Source organism: Lagenorhynchus albirostris, chromosome 11, assembly GCF_949774975.1.
Source record: "Lagenorhynchus albirostris chromosome 11, mLagAlb1.1, whole genome shotgun sequence".
Taxonomy (NCBI): Eukaryota; Metazoa; Chordata; class Mammalia; order Artiodactyla; family Delphinidae; genus Lagenorhynchus; species Lagenorhynchus albirostris.
Window position 1 is genome coordinate 26,515,824 of NC_083105.1, and position 19,791 is coordinate 26,535,614.

A 19,791-nucleotide genomic window follows, 5' to 3' on the forward strand; every position below is an offset into this window, starting at 1 on the left:
TAAGCCTGTTATACTTAGGTAAAGAGTTAGAAACCAGAAATCTAAAAGGTCTGGAGCTACTAAGTGATGGTCAACATTTATAGGTGTTTTTCTGTAAAAAAAAATAAAAAATAAAAACGACCTGTTTATAAAACTGAAAAAGTGTTACCTTTTTTCATTTACTACTTTTGCATTATACATAGATTTTTCCATATTAGAAAATTTTCCCTTTGTGAAGTTTAAATTTTTTTCTTTTTAATATTTAGAAAGGCATGCTTTCAAACTGAGATGCATCCATAATCAATCTTATCTGTCTGATCCTTTAATTTACTACTTTGGTAGCAATTTATCAGTTGCAAACATGCTTTTAAATTTTAAATTTATAGTTGTTTTAAACCCATGATAATCTTCTGGGAAAATGAACAGTCATGATTATGAGGTGACAGATAAACTCATTAGTAAAACTTGACTCCTTCCCTTCCTAGATTTTTTATTTGCACAATTTCCTTATTGATATCAATTTTCTGGCTTGACATTTATAATGGTTCTGTTTGTCACGTTGAGGATATGAGGTAGATCTGTGTTTTATTACCTTTAAAATTTTTAGTAAGCATCATATCTACTAATCTTTGCTCCTAGTATTCCCTGAAAATACTCATCTCTAAGTAAAATTTTTTTGGTGAGTAAAATATTTACTATATAGCTTTGTTCAAATAGGAGAGTATGTATTACCATATTTGCTCATATTAATTGTTTCTCTTTTTCTAGAGAAAATCTCTCCATGAAAACAAGTTGAAGAGAATGCAGGAAAAGGTAGAAGTCTTGGAGGCAAAGAGAGAAGAATTAGAAACAGAAAATCAGGTGTTAAATAGGTAATGTGTTTGTATGTATACATACCCCATGTGGCTATTTTGATATTATACAACTTTGTTTCTGAGTATAGTGCACTTGGGTTTCTTTTAAAATATACATTTAAAAGAATTCTAAAACTATGCATTAGACTCCTAATTCATTATCTTTGCTTTTTTTTTCTGATTGAATGTTTCTTCAAACCAAAAGGTCTTTAACACATGCATTTGTATTACAGTTGGGACTGACAGGAGAGGTCAGTCACTGGCTTTGGTAGCCAGGAGTGGTGTGAATCCTTGCTGCTGAGACGAGACAGTTTAGTGATTACAAGTTCTAAAATTGTGGCCACAACTTTGAATCAAAGTTCAGTTTTTTTATTTTTTGGTATGGAAAATATTGGGCAGTAGCTTCTGGTTTTTCATTTACATCCAAGCACAGCTAATAATCTGCATCATTAGCATTTTTTAGCAGAGAAGATTTACCATATTAAGATAGTGGTAGTGGCAGTGTCTGACCCATGTGATTCAAGTTAATAAAATCTTTTCAAATTCAGGTAATTAGTAGTTGTCTTCAGCATTTAGACAGTATCAGACTTTTCTGTAATGGGAATTGCCTGTATAGCAAGCAGTGATGTTTTTTATAATGTGTACTGGTCTTCTTGGGTATAATTATTACCAAAATGTGAACAGTTGTGTTTTTTTTAGAACATCCAAGAGGTTTCTAGACTGTGGAATAAATGCCAACTTTATAATACTCTCTGTTCCAAAGTAAGAAGCCACCAAATTCATTCTAAAACAAAATTCAACTTAATATTTCAAAATTAATGGTTATGGAGGAGGTGTTACCAATTCAAGATTGGGCAGCTATAGCACAGATGGCCTAGAACTTCGAATGGTTTTGAAACTATATTTGATTACTGGTGTGATTGATCGTCAGGAAATTTATGTCCAAAAAGGTGGTGATCTGTGAAAATTGACCATATTTCACCTACAAAAATGGCATTCATAAGATTCAACCTAGGGCTTCCCTGGTGGTGCAGTGTTTAAGAATCTGCCTGCCAATGCAGGGGACACGGGTTCGAGCCCTGGTCCAGGAAGATCCCACATGCTGTGGAGCAACTAAGCCCGTGCGCCACAACTACTGAGCCTGTGCTCTAGAGCCCGTGTACCACAACTACTCAGCCTGCACTCTAGAGCCCGTGCACCACAACTACTGAAGCCCTAGAGTCTGTGCTCTGCAACAAGAGAATGCACTGCAATGAGAAGCCCACATACTGCAATAAAGAGTAGCCCCCCCCCCCAAAAAGAGTAGCTCCCACTCACTGCAACTAGAGAAAGCCCACATGCAGCAATGAAGACCCAACACAGCCATAAATAAACAAACAAACAAATAATTCCCTTTAAAAAAAAGATTCAACCTGGCATTTTCTCTATTTCTATTTGATTCCTGCAGTAAAATAAGGCACCCTTTTGGTTTAAGGAGTCTCCTTTTAGTTTTAGGATTCATGGGTTGGTGGAGTAAAGTGGAAATGAAAGTAAAAGTATCAAAAGATTTTTAATCTTTGATTAATTGGCAAATAAAACTTTAAAATCAGTTGATAGCCTGCAGGGCCAACAATAACGCATATAATTAAGATGTCATATCATGTTTCTGTTTATCTTTCTAGATAAACCAAATTTTATGTGTATATTATATATAGATAAATCTTATAATTTAGAAATCCTTTTCTTCCAATTAAAATTATGTTCTATGACTCATACCGTTCTTCAATAGAATGTAACTGTATTAAACAACAGAAACACTTTTTCTTTTTAAGACAAAATGTTCCATTTGAAGAACATACAAGGCTTCAAAAAAGACTAAAGGATATACAGAGAAGACATAATGAATTTCGAAGTTTAATTTTGGGTCCTAACATACCTTCAACAGCATCCATCAATCCTGGAAGCTTTCAGTCACCAACTGTGATTCCAGGCATGGAACTATCCTTTCCTCCTCATATGCAGGTATGAGCATTTATTTTAGGGAAGAAAGTTAGATAAATATTTCCATACGTTTTTACCTCTTTAAATAGTTAAAAACCTAAATCTTTACCAGAAAAGTCTGCTGAGAGGCATACTGGATTTGAGTCTATCCTATCCTTTAGCGATGGTGCTAGGAGTAAAGTCTCCTGTTGGGCAATTGAAAGGAAGAAGCTTAACTGATAAGTCTTTGAATAACTGTTGAGTTTGTAGTCACTCATACAATACTAATTACTACCAACATTTACGCAAATGTACTGCACTATGTATTTTCCATACAATATTTAATCCTAATGAAAAATGCTTTGAGGGAAGATATTGGTATTCCCAATTTGCAGATGAGGAAGCTGAGTCAGAGAGGTGAAGTGACTTGACTAAGGTCATAGCTAAGTGAGAGTTGAATTTCATACCTAAATCTGATTCCAAAACCTGAGATGGTTCTACTTTATCAGATCCCTGAGATGTTGATGGAATCAAATTGATTGGATGATTTTCAGAAGATGAACTGTTATTAAGCAATGACATTTTGTAATGTTGAAAGCACTGAAGATTTTTAATGTTGTAAGTCACCGAACTGAATCTCAAAAGAAGTGCTTTGTTTATATAATAAAGTGCTATTAAACTCTCATCACATTAGAAAGTTGCCATATAAGTACAGCTGGGCCCTACATTACTATTATCTAATTCACTCCCTGGTGAATTTTACACCTAGAGAGGAACAGATTTTGGGTTTTTGCTGAAGGCTACAGCCAGAGGCAGGAGAGAAGCAAGGACTAGTTGGTAGTCTAGACCATGCTGGTGTTCTTAGACTGCTAAAATGGTCATCCTTTTCTTGCCAGGTGTTGCAGGCCTGAATAAAAGAGGCACTGAGGCCACTGCCTAACGGTTATTTTCCCACCAGTTTTTCTAAGTCTTTTTTGGTGTGCTTTTTCTTTTCTTTTTTTTCCCTCTTTCTGTGCTTTTAAGGAGGAGCAGCATCAAAGAGAACTCTCTCTACTTCGCAAAAGACTAGAAGAACTAGAAACAACACAAAGAAAACAACTAGAGGAACTTGGATTTCCTGGGGAATGATTTTCTTGGAGAAAAGGCAGATCAAAAGGGATGAAATCAGTGACTCAATAAGGCTTGAAGTTTTAACGTATGTGGTATTTAGATACTTTATTACTGTTTGCCAAAACACTTGAATGTGCCTCAAGAGAAGGTACCAGTACATGATGTATTGAATGAATGTCAGGATTTTAGGGTTATACTAATGATAAGTGAAGCACTAAAGCAGCTTCAGAGATATTTAGAATATTATTGACAACCCTTTGAGAATGTGAAATAAATGAATAAAAGGAACTCATTAGGGAATCAAGTTTTTAAATTATTTTATTAATCTTACTTTGTTGAATTTTTTGGCATTTTGCCTAAACATGCCCATCTTGAATTCCCTCTTCCTCTTCTTTGAGATGCTTGGCAATAACAGGGTCAGTGAACATTTTCTGGTTTACTATATATGAGTTATAAACCTCTAGTTCTTGAAAAACGACAGTTTTAAAGTTAGTATAAAAAATAAGATCTAGATATATATTATAAAACACTACCTTTTCTAAAAGCTGTGTGCACATAATTTATTAAAGAGCTTAACATTTTTCTAACTGCATTGTTTTGTGTTTAATTTTGTTTTAACCATACAGTGTAGAAGATCTCACTAATTTTGGCTTCGTTGGGTTAGGATTGATAGGAAATAACAAAGTACAAATTAAATCCTGTGGCTGTATAAAACAAGGGCCATTCATTGTAAAACTTGCACCCAGTGGGGTCCCTTTAGAAATATTGCTGGTTTTTAACTTTTCCTCCTCCTGTTTTGGATCTAACCAAACTGTTATAAATGTTTTATTTCTGTGGCTGCATTGGGTCTTCGTTGCTGCGTGTGGGCTTTCTCTAGTTGCAGGAGCAGGGACTACTGTTCATTGCAGTGCGTGGGCTTCTCATTGCGGTGGCTTCTCTTGTTGTGGAGCACGGACTCTAGGGGCGCGGGCTTCAGTAGTTGTGGTGCACGGGCTTAGTTGCTCCGCAGCATGTGGGATCTTTCTGGACCAGGGCTCGAACTCGTGTCCCCTGCATTGGCAGGTGGATTCTTCACCACTGTGCCACCAGGTAAGTCCCCATTTGCTTTTTGGTTTTTTAAAATTTTATTTATTTATTTATTTTTGCTGTGTTGGGTCTTCGTTTCTGTGCGCGGGCTTTCTCTAGTTGCGGCGAGCGGGGGCCACTCCTCATCGCGGTGCGCGGGCCTCTCACTGTCGCGGCCTCTCTTGTTGTGGAGCACAAGCTCCAGACGTGCAGGCTCAGTAGTTGTGGCTCACGGGCCTAGTTGCTCCGCGGCATGTGGGATCTTCCCAGACCAGGGCTCGAACCCGTGTCCCCTGCATTGGCAGGCAGATTCTCAACCACTGCGCCACCAGGGAAGCCCCCCCCCCCGCCACCATTTGCTTTTTTATGTAACATTTTTAAGGCATTCTGCTGGAATAACTTCACGTCAACAAGGCAAAGCTCAAGTCTGCTGGACTAAGTGGAATGTTCATTATCCAGTAGTCCTCACATTCAAAAGTCAAAGTTAATTGATAGTGGAGGCCAGGAGTGAAATTGCACAGCCTTAACATCATTTAGCAGAAACTAGGTTTACTTACTATGTATATAGCTGCTAATTTACAGAGCGTATACAGTGACACTTTGTTTTTGAAAAATAATTAATTTCCATGGAGCCACTCAGAATTTAAAAATCTATAATAACTAGAAATTTTGAAGGAGAAAAAGACAAAAACAGTCCACATTTACATCAAAATGTTTATTTTTGGATATAGACATTTAAAACATTCATCTCCAAGAACGGCTTCAATCAGGTATACAATAAGAAATAGACTTTAAATCCCTAATACAGAAAAAGGTAACAGAATTAATTTTTAAATGCTGCTGTAGACACTAGTGTTAGAAAAAGAAAGTTGTTTATAAATGGTTTTGCACCAAAAAAATATGCAAAGAAACTTGAAAATAGACAATGTTTGCCATTTGTTTCTCTGGTTGCTGTTTAATATAGACCCAGTGACTGATTGTCTTCAGCACACATCTAATTTGGCCATTTACTGCATTTGGCTAATGTGGTCCAGATAGTGCTTTCACTGGAGGATTGACAAACACGCTACATACATTAGTGAATCTTCACACCACCTCAGTGAGGTAGGTTAGAAATATTATACAGAAATTGAGGCACAAAGAGGTAAGTGACTTGCCCAAAGTTCCCAGCAGCACAGTCCCTGGAAAAGAAGGTAAGTCTCCACACAGGACTCACGTGCCAGAGAGCTGGACAGGGACACCCTCATGTAGCATTTACTGAATACTTAGATAAAGCTGTAACTGATCCTTTGAGATTTCTTAGCATTTCTGTACCCTAAAGAAGGGAAGTCTTCTGGGCAACTCTCCTACCCTTGGCTCTCAACTCTCCTACTATTGTGAACCCCTTCACATCAAGACTATAGCAGCCTTAGATGGGGACCAGACCTCTCACCTTTATAAGTAACCTATTTGGTAGTATTTTTGAGGTGTGTCCATTGGACAGATAATAGTCGAAAGCGACAGGATTGGGAAGGTACCTATCAATCAGGGCAATAAATGCTTATTTTCTCTGATCAGTTTGTGAGGTGTCACCTCTCACTCTTTACCAGAGAGTAAGGAGCAAAAAGAACTGCATTCATTTAAGACAAACTCACATTTAAATCCTGATATCCCATACAGTGTTGGTAAATGATTTTAAGGAATGTGTGATCAATGTTTTATTTGCTACTTGAAAAAATTTCTTTCCTCAATCTGGGATTTCGAGCACCAAGGGTAAAGGTGCCCCAAGGAAAGTTTGAGAGTTGCCAATTACACTTTTTACTTCTGGTTTAATAGAAGGAAAACACAGTGGTATTAAAGTTGGTCATGAGCAGCAAAAATTCAGGAATAAAAAATCAGCAATAAAAAGACTACAGTATAACTAGATAGGGAATTCTTTTAAAAAAAGGCATGAATAAAACAGGTTTTTTTAAACTCTTTCTCTTGTGAGGAATACTCTCAAAAAGTACATCGTAAGACTAAGATACCAAGTTGTATACTAATATTTTTCAGGCCATGGGCCTCAAATATATATATTCATATATAATACTCCAGTGTGAACAGCAATTTCATGAAATGTAAAATGTATTTTTTTTTTTTTAATCACACACAAGTATTTATAACCACAGGGTTCACCAGAAATCTAAAGCAAGGAGATAGATAGTAATATAGAGATGTAGGATTAGGGGAGTGAGTTACTCTTCCACAGACAGTTCTGATCGAAGTGTTCAGACAGAAAGAAGCTACTGATTTTTTTTTTTTTTTACAATAGCCAACATGTCCACTATCAAATACATTTAATATGAAAAAAATAAAATGAAGAAAACGTACATACTGTAAAGTGTCTGGGTAAAATGCTGTCGCATTTAAAGAAGCCTACTCCCTCTCCTTGCTTTAGAGTTCCGTAGTGAAATGGAGGTGAGTTTGATGGAGTACAGTCGGTGACCACTGAAAAAACACGAGCCCTTTCAAAATGTTGCAACACTGTTAGTTTTTGGTTTAAAAACACGCACACACTCACAAATGCTAAGTGTACACACTACCAAATTCTGCGGTCAGCTTTTCCAAGAACTACCGGGGAAAGTTTCAATGCTGCAAGTCCTCAAGTTTGCCCTAACACCCCTACCTTGTTTCCAGATGACTCATTTCACATTTTGTTTTGATCACTGGCAATGTCCCTTGTCTGCAGAGGTGCAGTGTAGTCACAAGTGCTACACAGCTGTAGTTTTCAAACAAAACCACATATATCATTGTGCTTAAGTGGAGACTGTAGTTACAATACTGACCCTTGCTTACTGGCCCTGTATTCGCTGTGAACAAGGAGGCTGTTTGTGACAACCACTCCAACTCTATGTACAGAAGCACTCCCACAGTACACACACAGGCACAGTGCTTGGTATGCTTTCTAAAAGCTGTGCATGTGCCTTGCTCTCTTAAAAAAGACAGTGCTCAAAGTGGAACCTATGTGCAAACTTAAAAAATTAACGACACAGAGTAGCTTAAGCAGCCATTTTGCTCCCAAGTCGTCTGAAGAACTTTACCAGATTAAGCCAGGCCCCAGAGTGCTTACATCCACTTGCATTTCTTCTTTTCATCAAATAAGACTTTTACATGCAAGAGTTGTTTCTGAGCTTCTTCCAGCCCTCGTTCTCTTTCTAGTTTATTTAGAATCTGTTGACAATTAGAACAGTTATTTTAGATATTGTGGTTTTAGCATTACAATTTTTTTTTTTTTGCATTCCTGATGCTGTGAGTGGTAAAATCTGTATGAAACAGATGCCAACATTTTCTTCAATCATTTAATACTCACTTTGCAAGTTGTTTTGCTAAGTCATTATCACAGGATCAACAACGCTTAGGTTTAAAATAGAAGCTCACAAGAAATTCCAAACTATTTGCTTATAAATATAGGGCCAGAATTTCAAGGCCCTGTTTTATGCATTATGTTACAGCCATTCCAAGCACAGCAAGCATTCCTGGGCAGCCAACATGCAGGCAAGTATTTCTTCTTAAATGCAGCAGGCAGGGGCATCCTGGTCAGAGACGTCTACTTCCCTTCCCTTCCCTTCCCTTCCCTTCCCTCCCCTCCCCTCCCCTCCCCTCCCCTCCCCTCCTGGGCAGTGTAGTCCCTCCTCTCCCCTCCCTTCCCCAGTGCTTCCCTTCTAACCCCTGACCCCTGGAAAGAGGGATGCTTATCATGTTCAAGGAACTCATTGCCTCTACCCTACCTTAGTGCTTCACTTGATCTTCAAGTAGCAAATGGAATTGGTGAGCTATTCTCACCATTGACATGGATAGCCTGTCCCAGCATGACTGAGTGGGGGGAATCAGGGAAGGGGGAATTAACATATTTGGAAACAGCGCATCTGATGACTGTGTCTGTGTGAATTCCCAAAGAAAAAAATCCAGATTAAGGAGGATTAATCATAAAGGAGAATGGTTTATTGAAATAGTTGCTTAAGTTAGAAAATATGTCATACTTTAACTACTGAATACAGAATCTAGGCGATTTAACAAGCTTAGCTTTCATTTTAGCAGATTACAACCAAGCATAAGCAGGCCCCTTTTATTAGGACCACTACTTACTCATCAAAGTTAAGTATGCCAGTATGGCTACAGGCCCCGTTAACTCAAATGTAAATGGTTGGTCCAAAGGCGAGCAGCATAATAAAACGATGAGGGGCAGCAGCCACGTGCAGGGTCTGGCTTGGTGCCAGGATCCCCCATCTCACGCAGGCTTCCTGGCCTCCCTTTCTGGCCATTTGGGATGCCAGAGCTGTCCTGAGACCTACAGAATGCTTTATAACCAAATTCTGGTGACTGATTCATATCTATTCTTTAAAATGTTATTTAAAATCTTACCTCATCAAAATATTTTACGATGTATTTGTAGATTTCTGTCAAGGCCACTTCTTCATTAAATTCATTTTCATGTTTCTTAAAGAAATAAAGCCTTGTTGAGAGATTCTGCAGTGGCTTTTTTTTTTTTTTTTTTTTTAAGAAATATCCAAATACAGTCTTTTTACTTTGTAACAATACCTTAGATTCCTGAGTTAAGAATTCTTCCATCTCTGAAGATGACAATGGAGGCAAATCCCTGATTGCTTTGTAATAAGACTTGACTTCCTCTTTGTAGGTTGGGATATCCTTGGCATAGAGAAGTTTATTAGTTGGTGCTTCCTGAAAAACAACCACCGCCAAAAGAGTTTTTAAAAAACCATAGGGAATTTATAAGAGTACCAGTGTAGCTGAACCTCCACCACGATTATCTCGTGGTAACAAGGACTCTTCACACAGCAGGCCTTCATAAACGTTGTTGACTGCCTGACTGACTGCTATCCAGATAGTTCTGGTGAGTCACTGTTATTTTCAGGCAGATTAAATGCTAATATATTCTGCCTTCCTCTTATAAAAGAACTGAAATTATTATTTTTGCATGATTTTGAGTTACTGTAACAATGGAACTTACTGCAATCATAGTTCATTACTAATAGTTGTAAAAAGCCTGAATTAAAACGTTTGCTCTCATCCTCACCCACCAGTGAATTCTGGCATTTATAAAAGGTTTGAGTGTGGGTCTGATTGAGCCCTTTATATAACCATGAACGTGGTAGGTAATTGGCAGTGGCAGATTTTCCTGCTTGTCCCTTCTATTTTATTAGATTATAAAGCTCTTCCAGTGTCCTCAGGAAAGAGCATGGTCATTAGTATGGGTGGCTCTGATGTCTCATTTTGCAAAAATTCCCTGGCAGTTTGAATGTTTTTAAGTAATTTTAACAGTGATATTAAAATTTAAATGAAGATTTGTTTTTAAAAGTTATAATTTTGACAAAATTAACATCTACTGTCAAAGAAAAATTAATATATAGTCAATCTAAGAAAGAAATGGAAAAATGTATTCGGGCCAACCTGAGGATTATGACCCAGGAGATAGCCTCTCAGAAAGCTGTGAGCACTGTTTGGAAGAGGTAAGGGGTGGAGGCCTGTATATGTGATCTGAGGGAAGGGGGATGTGCAGTCAAATGCACATCTTGGTTGAAGTTTACTGCTATTTGTGAGGAACAGATATCTTAGAAATGCACTAAAACCATTAACTAAGTATGGGAAGATTCAAGAAACTGAGTTCATAAAATTTTCTCTTGAAAATATCTAACTGAGGGCCAGTTCTGCCAGTTTCCCCAGAGCACAGAATGCCTCATCCTGATCTTTGCCTTGAATTCCTTTCAGGGTGTTATTACAATATTGATTTGATTGTAAACTGACAAACTAGAGGTATTAGAAATCTCCGGCAAGATTTTCTTCCCCATCAGAAATTTGTTGTATTCAAATAGACGCTTTTAGGTATATTCAGATGGAATTAATTTAGGCAAATTTCAATAGTTTCATACTTCGGGTTCATAGTTTATTAGTGCCTGTAGATGATTTTTCTAGGAAACAAAAACAAAAGGTTTTCACAGGCGGAGTCTGCAGTAGGGTGGAGATGATCTATTTTGGTTTTCACTTAAACTAGGTTAAAAATAGAAATAAATGAGAGATTTTTTTGAAGAAAAGCAAATTTTCAGTGACTATCACTGACTTTCTTTTTAGCTGGTATGGTTTATTATTTGAATGTTTACGAGGAAGACAGAAATACATACAGGAAATCCTAAAGCTGGGCCTTACCTTTCCAAGTTGCTGCTCTGTGAGGGAGAACGCATCCATGAACGCCTGGGCGATCACTGACAAACAGCCATCTATGTGTGGTGTCTTCTTAATGTCAAAGACAAACTGAGGGTTCTTCAGGATATTTACCCAGAAGCGAAGAGGGAGGCTGTTCCAAAAGAGAGAAATCTCTCTTCAAATACAGCCATTCATATGAGGCAGATGCTCTGTTTATCACAGTTTGTAAACGGGTGTTTTTGTCCTTGTCATTGAAGTATGCAAGTCTGCTTTGCCAAATATACCAAGCAACAGATGGCAGCGTCACTCAGCACAAGAAAGGGTTAAACTGTCAGAGCTACTGAAAGGGAGGACTGGAGAAGTCTGAAAGTGGCCCTTGACAAGACAAGAACTTTCTCCACAAAAAGTTCCAGATTATATTAGCTAATGGTTACCAATGAGAACGTCTCATCAGATCTCTAGAACCTGACCTCTTCTCACCCCCTCTAAGTGCTACACCCTGGCCTAAGCCACTGTCATCTCTCACCTAGATTATTACCCCCCAGTTCCCAAAAGTTAATTCTCCCACAGGTACTAGCAGAATCAGGTCCTGTGTCTCCTCTGTTCCAAACCCTCTGTGGCTCTCCACCCCTCTCTGGAGAAAACCCCTGCATGACCTAGGCCTGGGCCCTCATCTACTACTCTTCACCTTACTCGCCCCAACGCCACTGGCCTCGTCACTCCTCTTCTTCATGCATACCAGGCAGGCTTGTGCCTCAGGACTTCGCTTTTGTCTGTCTTTCTGAAACGGTCTTGCCCCAGACGGCCTCATGGTTTGTGCCCTCTTTGAAGACCTGATCCAAATGTCATCTCCTGAGGCCTCTGACCACCTATCCTGTCTCTGTCCTTTTTTCCCCACTCTGTGCACTGCACTAATCGACTTCTAACATACCACAATTTACCTGTTAAAATGCAAGCACTGTAAGAACACGGATTTCTGTCTGTTTATTACTTTATCTCCAACACCTAACAAACAGTACTTGGTATACAGTCGGTACTCAGATATTTGCATATGAACTTGGAAGTCATTCAGGGTCCTGTGGCCTAGCTAATTCCCTCCATCATATGGGCTGCTGGGCCTCTCAGTAGCTCTCCTGTCCTGACTAGTGCCCCTGCTCGTGTGCTGCTGTCTTCACAGTGAAATTGTCGCCTGCAGCACCGGAGCCTGGTGTGGGAGAAGCAGGGCCTGGGAAGGAGGGGCTAGAACAAAGGGAGGGAGGGAGCCAGAGTAGAGACTTAGGATAGACCTGGAGCTTTTAACACTTACTTAAAATGGTCTGGCTTCACCCCAATGCTTAGAAGGGCTTGAGGCTGCACTGAGAAGTTCTATTACATCATAACTAACTCTCATTCACCTCATGCACAGAGTATTTCAATTAGAGGTAATGAGCCATGTTTCTTTACTGAGGAGAAATTTTAATTTGGATGCCTTGCCTCAGCTTAAAGTATTAAAAAACAAAACAAAATACACCCCCCCTTTGACTAATTCTCATGGCATTTGATCAAATAAAAGGAGAAATTTCTATACAAAATAGACAGCTTGGAAACCGCAAAGAGTAATTCTCTGAGGGACAAATTTAAGAGTCTTCTCTAATGGAAAACTGTATGATAAAACCACAAAATATTAATTTCTCATCTTTTACTGGTCAAGCTAAACTTGTTTAAAGATAATTATTTTCTTTGTCCTAAAGACTAGGAGTCTCAGCACAGGAATAGTTTTGTTTATTGTTTAAAAATAGTAACAACAAGAAACTGCTTTGACATGATAGCTTACCAAGCCAAAAAACTCTAAGATAGGGATAAATGAATCCTTCTGTAACCATCCATGCCCTTCTTTTAGTTAAGATTCTGACCCAGGTTCTTGAAAACAGTAATCACCTACTGTTTGTTCCCACCTGTTTGTTTTCCAAATATGTACAACATCAGGATCTGTGATTTTTTTGCTTTCAGCCTGGGCATCCAAAAAGTCAAAAAAGTATTTTATAGCAAACGGGGCTCTGCTGTTGGGTAAACTCCAAATGCTTCTAAAAAGTTTTTCGAGCACAGAGTGAATTGCCACCTGAAAGACAGAGCACATCAGACTTGGAAGATTTAAAAAAACAGGGTGGTGGTTTTGAAAACACGATGAAAAATGAAATCTAAGTTACAAAACAGAGAAAAACAAGCTGAAGAGAAAGTATGTAAAATCGTCAAATGAGGCCAACACTTACAGTATTAGACAAAGGTCCTGAAAATCCATGCCCAGGTTTAGATCTGCTTCATAAGCTTCTTGCTGATAACACTGTTTAGTCAACAGGGAGGCTATCTTAGACATCTCTAGCAGTTGACATGTAAGTTGGAGGTCTGTATACATAAACCAAGAAGCCCCAGACGCTTGGCTTTTATTATGTTCAACCTAGAAAAACTCAAGTGGTATTGCTTGGTTCCCAGAGCTTTTCCTGTTGCATGTATTTCCATCATAGGGTTTTACTGTGTACTTTCCAAAGCATTTGAGTGTTTTACTAAAACAAAATAGGCAGAGCTCTGTGGGACAGATGAGAAAATCAAGAGGCTCTGGCTGTCCTCTACCCACTAGATAAGAGCATTTACATTGCGAGTCATTTCAGAAACAAAAAAAAAAGGATCACCACAGACTTCCATTAATCCCACTAAAAGCCAGATAAAGTAAAATTTGCTCCCAATTTGGTATTCCATGGGCTTTCATATCTGACACTTTTATATGTGAACAGAATTCTTAGTTTTAAAATGACCTCCCCCCTCTTCATTTTATTTGCAACTCAAAGAGGGAGTTTTATTGCTCACCTATAATAACAAGTAAACAAAAAGGAATAATTATGCTGTCCACCTAAAAATATAACAATAGTGCAATGGTGGGTAAAGGGACTGGGAACAATATTAAATCCCTGACTGAAGATGTTATGGTGGAAATTTGTAAAGTGCTTTATCTTTGCAGTTTGTAAAAACAGAAGAAGAAGGGGGTAGGAAGTGTTTACAATTCAAACTTTCATTTTGCTTTGCTAGAAGGCACAAGGGATTTGTAGCATTTTCACACTTCAGTGGAAATGAAGTCAAACACATCATACACCCCCAAGGTAACCGTAAAGCGCTCCCAGAACAGTAAGTTTACCTTGGTCGACAGCAGCTTTGTCAGATACATTTCTTTAACTTTGAACTTGTGCTTCCCTCGATGTCTCTTTCCCTGCACATCTTGGAATGCTTCCGAATCTGGTAAAATCTAAAGGGAAGACAGAGTAGAAGAAGCATTACCCAAGGAGACCGTTCGTGCTGCAGAAGGCATCCGCTTCAGCAGGAGCACAAGAAAGCCTGAACTCACCAAGTGGCAGTGGTCTTCTGAGTATTCCACATCTGAACGCCACAGAAAGAGGGAGAGAAACAGTCCGTTAAAACAACAGCCACGGTAACTGGCCTTCTCATAAGATGCCCCATTTGTGCTATAAACAGAAGAGGTTACTTGAGCCCCCCTACTTGAGCTCTTCATAGCTACACTCCCCCCCCCCCACCTCCTTGCTGTGTCTTAAGACCTTAAGAACATTATTGAAGACAGGATGGGCCAGGGACTGGAGTGCGAAGCAGGTTCCCTGTCCCTGGAACAGGCTGACCGATCACTTGAGGGTGGGGTAGGAGAGGTTCAGGTCAGCTAGAGCTGGGGCACCTACTGTGCCGGGGGCTACTAGGCAAAGAGCAATGAATAAGACAGACCTAGCTCTCACCTAATGGAACTCACATCCTAGCCAATGAGAGAGACTTACTAATTACACAATTATTTATTTAATTCATATCCTTGTGATAAGAACTGTGGAGAAGAATTATATGCTAGGAAAGTATGTAACAAGAGACGAACCTGGCCTGGGAGGTTCTCTGAGGAAGGGATGTCGGGACTGAACCTAAATGAATGGATAATGAGCCAGGCCAATGGGGGAGGACAATGGGTACAAAGGCCCTGTGGTGGGAGAGAAGGCGATCTCGGATCTGAGAGAAGGGCAGCAAGGCGGAGGTCATAGAGCAGGTGGGAGAGCAGCACAGAGTGAGGACAGTCTGGGAAGAAACGAGGTTGTGAAGGGAGTGGCAAATGCAGGGAAGGGAAGGATTAAAGCACTTGGTTTTTTGTTTTGAAGATTAGAGACTAGAATACCTTGAAATGCTTGTGGAAAAATACAGTAGCGGGCGAGGGAAAGCAAGTGCAGGTGAGAGGAGAGGTCACCGGTGGTGGCATACGAATGCTCGAATGCTCAGAAGGTCGGAAAGGAGGGTGGGATCCAAAGCCCAGGTGAGAGACAGGCCTTGCTGGGAGGAAGGGCAGCCCTGGAATGTCCGGGGAGCAAGGAGGAGGGAATGGCAGAGGCAGGGAGGCAGGGTTAGTGCACATTGTTGAGGGAATTCTGATTTCTGTTTTCTCTGTGAAGCACTGGGTGAAGTCATCTGCTGATAGTCAGGGGAGCAGTGGGGGTCAGAGCTTCGAGGAGAGAAGGTGGGATTATGGAGAACACAGTCGGTTGCCTCGAGAAGCAGAAGCACGGGGGAACAGGCTATGTGGAGGGTCCTGGTCAAGACGGGAATTTACTGTGACTCCAACCAACTGTGCTGTCGTGGGCCTTTCCCCTGTGGCTGCCCAGCTGTAGGGTCAGGAAAGGTGAGAAGTTGGGTTCATCCAGGGCTGGGTTGGGACTGTCACGCAGTGGGTGATGAAAGGACAGAGGGGCAAGGGTTTGGATGGTGATCCAGTGTCCACTGGATTGGACAGGGAGGAAGCAGAGGTGTTTTTGACTGCCTTGAAGTCCCATTAAGTGATCCAAATGCAAGATCTCCAAATAACAGGCTCTCAAAAAACCAGTCATTAAAGCCTAAAATACACAGCTCTTGCACTTATTAACAGCACAAGGACACCAATCCCCCTAGACCAGAAAGATAGCCGCCTTCTGCAAGGTGGTTTCTCACTATAGCCTGACGTAATGATGGATGGGGGAATGTGGGGTGGGCAGGGTTCCCCACAGGGTGTCCGACAACCTACCAAGTTATCCTATTTAATTGGGAGCCCTGCATTCTTCATTTGCACTCACCAGATGTTGGGACCTACCAGGCTGCTCCTAGCACTGAATCCAGGAATCAGAAAGTCCCACCTCCAGCTGTGTGTGTGAACAGGTCCTGCTGGTGAGACCCAGAACCTTTCTGGGGGCTGAGGACTGACTGTCTTGCGTGGATATAATTTCTCTGGAGACAAACCTGGAACCTGGACCTAGGGATTTCCTCAAGGCACTGTCACAGTGATTTCCTGCCCCAAGGCTGGCGGGGAGGTAGAAGAGAGTTCAGAGACTGGCCTAGTAATTTTTCCACAAAGCTCCCTCTGTAGTTGGTCTGTCACTAGGAGATTTGGGCTAAGTGAATTATCTTGTGTGTTCAGAGCTTCCAGGGCTGTGTGATAATCTGCAGGCTTCGCTCAGCTTGCCAGGGGGATCCCCTCGGTTAGCCCCCATCCTACTGAGGAGCTGGAAAAGAGTTACAGTGGCTAAGATTCTGCCCTGAGCTTAGGGTGGTTAATGACAGCAACTTCCTCCGTGTCGGGCAGCCGGGGCAACCACTGTTTACAGTTTCCTGTCCCCCTCTTTGCAGGTTTCACATTCTTAGGACCAGAAACAGATCTAAACGCTCTCCTCCACTCTCTCAGAGAATTAATTACCTGGCAACCATTCAATCTCATCTTTGTGACAGTACATCCGAGAGAGGCAAAAAGTGATGCTTTGTAAAGTGGGGTGACAACAAAAGGTTAATAGCATTATGTCTGTTACCTGAAGTAAAATTTGCTATCTTCTTAAAAACTTTTATAGAGGATCCATTTGATATCTGAAAGCAAAGATAAAAAATAGATGAGTTTTCAAAATTTGATGTATTTCTCAACTTTACCCAGGAATTAGATGGCTGGGTGGATCTTATATTCTCTCACTTATTCTATCAAATATTTATTAAGAATTCCTATGTTTTGGGCACTGGAGGCTGGGGCTATAATGATAAGCAAGACACTGTCTCTGCCCTCAAAGAGTCTGCGGTCCTGTGAAGGTGGCAGACCGAGGCCATGAGATGCAGGGAGGCAAGTGCTCAAAGGATGCTGTGGGGCCAATAGGAGGTGGGCCAGCCCTGGACCAGGGGAGGACCCAGCTGTGCTGGGAGGCACCTCAGCTTCTAGGGGACAGGAGATGTTTGGGCCGTTTTCATTTTGGGGGTTACTACTATATTAAGAAATGCTGAAACAAGTTTTCAAAAACCTATAAACTGGTAACAGAGCAGTTTCACATCTAGGTATACACCTGTACATATCCTGAGATAAACTTTGTAAACACCCCGTACTGGAAATAACCATCAACGGTAGAATGAATAATTTGGGGTATACTCATAAAACAGGCTATGATAAAACAATGAAAGTGAGCAAATTACTGCTACATGCCACATGCATGAACCTCACAGTGATTAACGGTGAGCCAAAGAAGCCTGACAAAATGGAATGCATACCGTGTGATTCCATTCTCATTTAGCTAAAACAGTCGAAACTATGATTTAACTGTTTGGAGAAGAGAAGGGGGGTGGTGATTAGGAACGTCCAGGAGGGAGCTTCTGTGGTGCCCACAGTGCTCTGTTTCTTGATCTGAGTGGAAGTTATAAATAAGATAGGCTCACTTTATGATAATTCATCCAGTAGTACACTTACAATTTGTTTTCTTTTCTGCAGGTATTTCTTATTTTTTAAAAGAATCTTGTAAAAATCATAAAAATGCATGTACTTTTAAATAAAAACTTTAAAATTGAAACATGACTTACAGGAAAGTGCTAATATTAAGTGTACAGCTAGAGAACGTTCACTTAAGTACATACTGTGTAACCACCGCCCACATCAAGATATAAAATTATATTTCAAGGTCCCAAGAAGTACCCCTATTATGCTTCTCAATCAGTAAGCACCCCATCTTCATCCAGGGGTAATCACTTTTCTGACCTCCATTGCCATTGATTAGTTTTATCTGTTCTTGAACTTCATGTAAATGGAATCATTCAGCATGGGGTCCATATAAGGTCTACAGTGTTCATCTGTGTTGTTGCAGCGACCAGTAGTTCATCCTTTTTAAATTACTATTATTCTGCTGAATGAATACACTACAAAAAAATTGCTATGCAATAAAAGGAAAGAAGTATTGACACATGCTACATGAATGGACCTCAAAAACATTGCTAAGGGAAAGAAACCAGGCACAAAAGATCCAATTCTGTACAGAACAGGCAAATGTATACAAACAGAAGCTAGGTTACTAGTTGCCTAAAACAGGAGTTGGAAGAATGAGGAATGACGCTGAATGAGTTCAGGGTTTCTATTTGAGTTGATGAAAATGTTCTAAAATTAGACTGTGGTGATGATTGCACAACTCCACAAATGTTCCAAGAACCACTGAATTGTACACTTTGAAGAGGTGACCTTTGTGGTGTATAAATTATATCTCAACACAGCTGTTAAAAAACTGTCACAGATTTTAAATGTACGCAGTTGACAAATAAATGCTTTTACCGCACTGACACACAATTTCAACACCAATGTATAGCCTCTTTTGGAGATAAGCTCAAGAGTTCTCATCTGAGGCTTTTTGGGACCGTGGAAGCCGGGCCCCAATGGCCTTTTGTGCACCCTTTCCCCACACCCAACCAGGGGAAGAAGGCCTCTTCAGGCCAAGGGGGACTAGATGCTGAGAGACAAGAGAGCAGGCCTTGCTTCCTGGGGGGAGTAAACTGTTTTGAGGGGCTGGTCCACAAAAATGTAAGACAAATGGGCCATAAGAAGAGGCAGGTCAGGGATACACAAATCTTCACCTTCATTCTGGGATGTGGCTGAAAGATTAACCCTGTCATTTCTGAACATCGCACTTGAAAGCGCGAAGGCTGCTCTGAATTCTAATGTTAATTTGGACCTGGCCTCCCTCCGCTTGGAAAAAAGTAGAACCTTAGAATTTCTCTTCTGGCCTGCAGCACACCGGTTATCAGAATGTACAAACCTGTTCAGCAAACACCAAAGGATTAAATCTCTTGCAGGTTGTCCCCACAGAGGAAGGAACACGCACGAGAGCCAGCCCTAGAGGGGGCCCCTGAGCACAGGGTCCAGCCAGCCGTGTCCAGCCAGCCACTAAGTATAGGCCAGAGGCCTCCAACTCCTGGTGTTCAGGACATCTTGTAGGGAGGGGGCTCTGGGCAGGGGCTGGCAGGGGCCCTCTGGCCTCTGCAAAGTGTCTCGAGCACGGATTCTAAACTCTTACTGAGCTCCTGGACTCTGCCATTATCACCAAACGTCCTCTCTTCTCCCCTTGAGCTATTCACTGAGCGACCCTGTTGGCTGATTTGTCAGCTCTCCTCCATATTTGATGCAATTAAAGTAAACGCTCTGTGCAGGCACCCCCTAGCAATACTCAGACGCCGAGTTTATGAGAATGTTTGAACATAGTTACAGAATTCCTCCCCATGAAGAGCTGGATATGCTCTGTTTCTAAGCCAATAAATACCTTTTTAAAAAAGGAAGCTGGTGATTCATTCTGGGTAATTGTCAAAGAATGAATCCCAA

General features: G+C 40.6%; 2 protein-coding genes across 7 annotated transcripts in view; one reads left to right on the plus strand and one right to left on the minus strand.

Moving 5' to 3' along the window:
* CEP83 (centrosomal protein 83) overlaps window positions 1-4,544 on the plus strand; it is a 110,723-nt gene extending 106,179 nt beyond the window's left edge. For 3 of the 6 annotated variants that reach the window (XM_060165312.1, XM_060165314.1, XM_060165313.1), the window contains 3 exons: window positions 748-851; window positions 2,645-2,834; window positions 3,816-4,537. In XM_060165312.1, coding sequence (XP_060021295.1) covers window positions 748-851; window positions 2,645-2,834; window positions 3,816-3,920 — 399 coding nt within the window. In that variant the 3' untranslated portion in view covers window positions 3,921-4,537. Of the gene's footprint in view, window positions 1-747; window positions 852-2,644; window positions 2,835-3,688 lie in introns of those variants that run through there. The other 3 variants (XM_060165315.1, XM_060165316.1, XR_009543369.1) reach the window with 3 other exon arrangements.
* A 1,177-nt stretch (window positions 4,545-5,721) lies between these two features.
* PLXNC1 (plexin C1) overlaps window positions 5,722-19,791 on the minus strand; it is a 141,975-nt gene continuing 127,905 nt past the window's right edge. Inside the window, exons 24-31 of the mRNA XM_060165098.1 lie at window positions 16,988-17,042; window positions 14,518-14,549; window positions 14,311-14,418; window positions 13,079-13,242; window positions 11,148-11,295; window positions 9,525-9,665; window positions 9,348-9,422; window positions 5,722-8,156 (exon numbers count right to left, since the gene is read on the minus strand). Coding sequence (XP_060021081.1) covers window positions 8,052-8,156; window positions 9,348-9,422; window positions 9,525-9,665; window positions 11,148-11,295; window positions 13,079-13,242; window positions 14,311-14,418; window positions 14,518-14,549; window positions 16,988-17,042 — 828 coding nt within the window. The 3' untranslated portion in view covers window positions 5,722-8,051. The remainder of the gene's footprint in view (window positions 8,157-9,347; window positions 9,423-9,524; window positions 9,666-11,147; window positions 11,296-13,078; window positions 13,243-14,310; window positions 14,419-14,517; window positions 14,550-16,987; window positions 17,043-19,791) is intronic.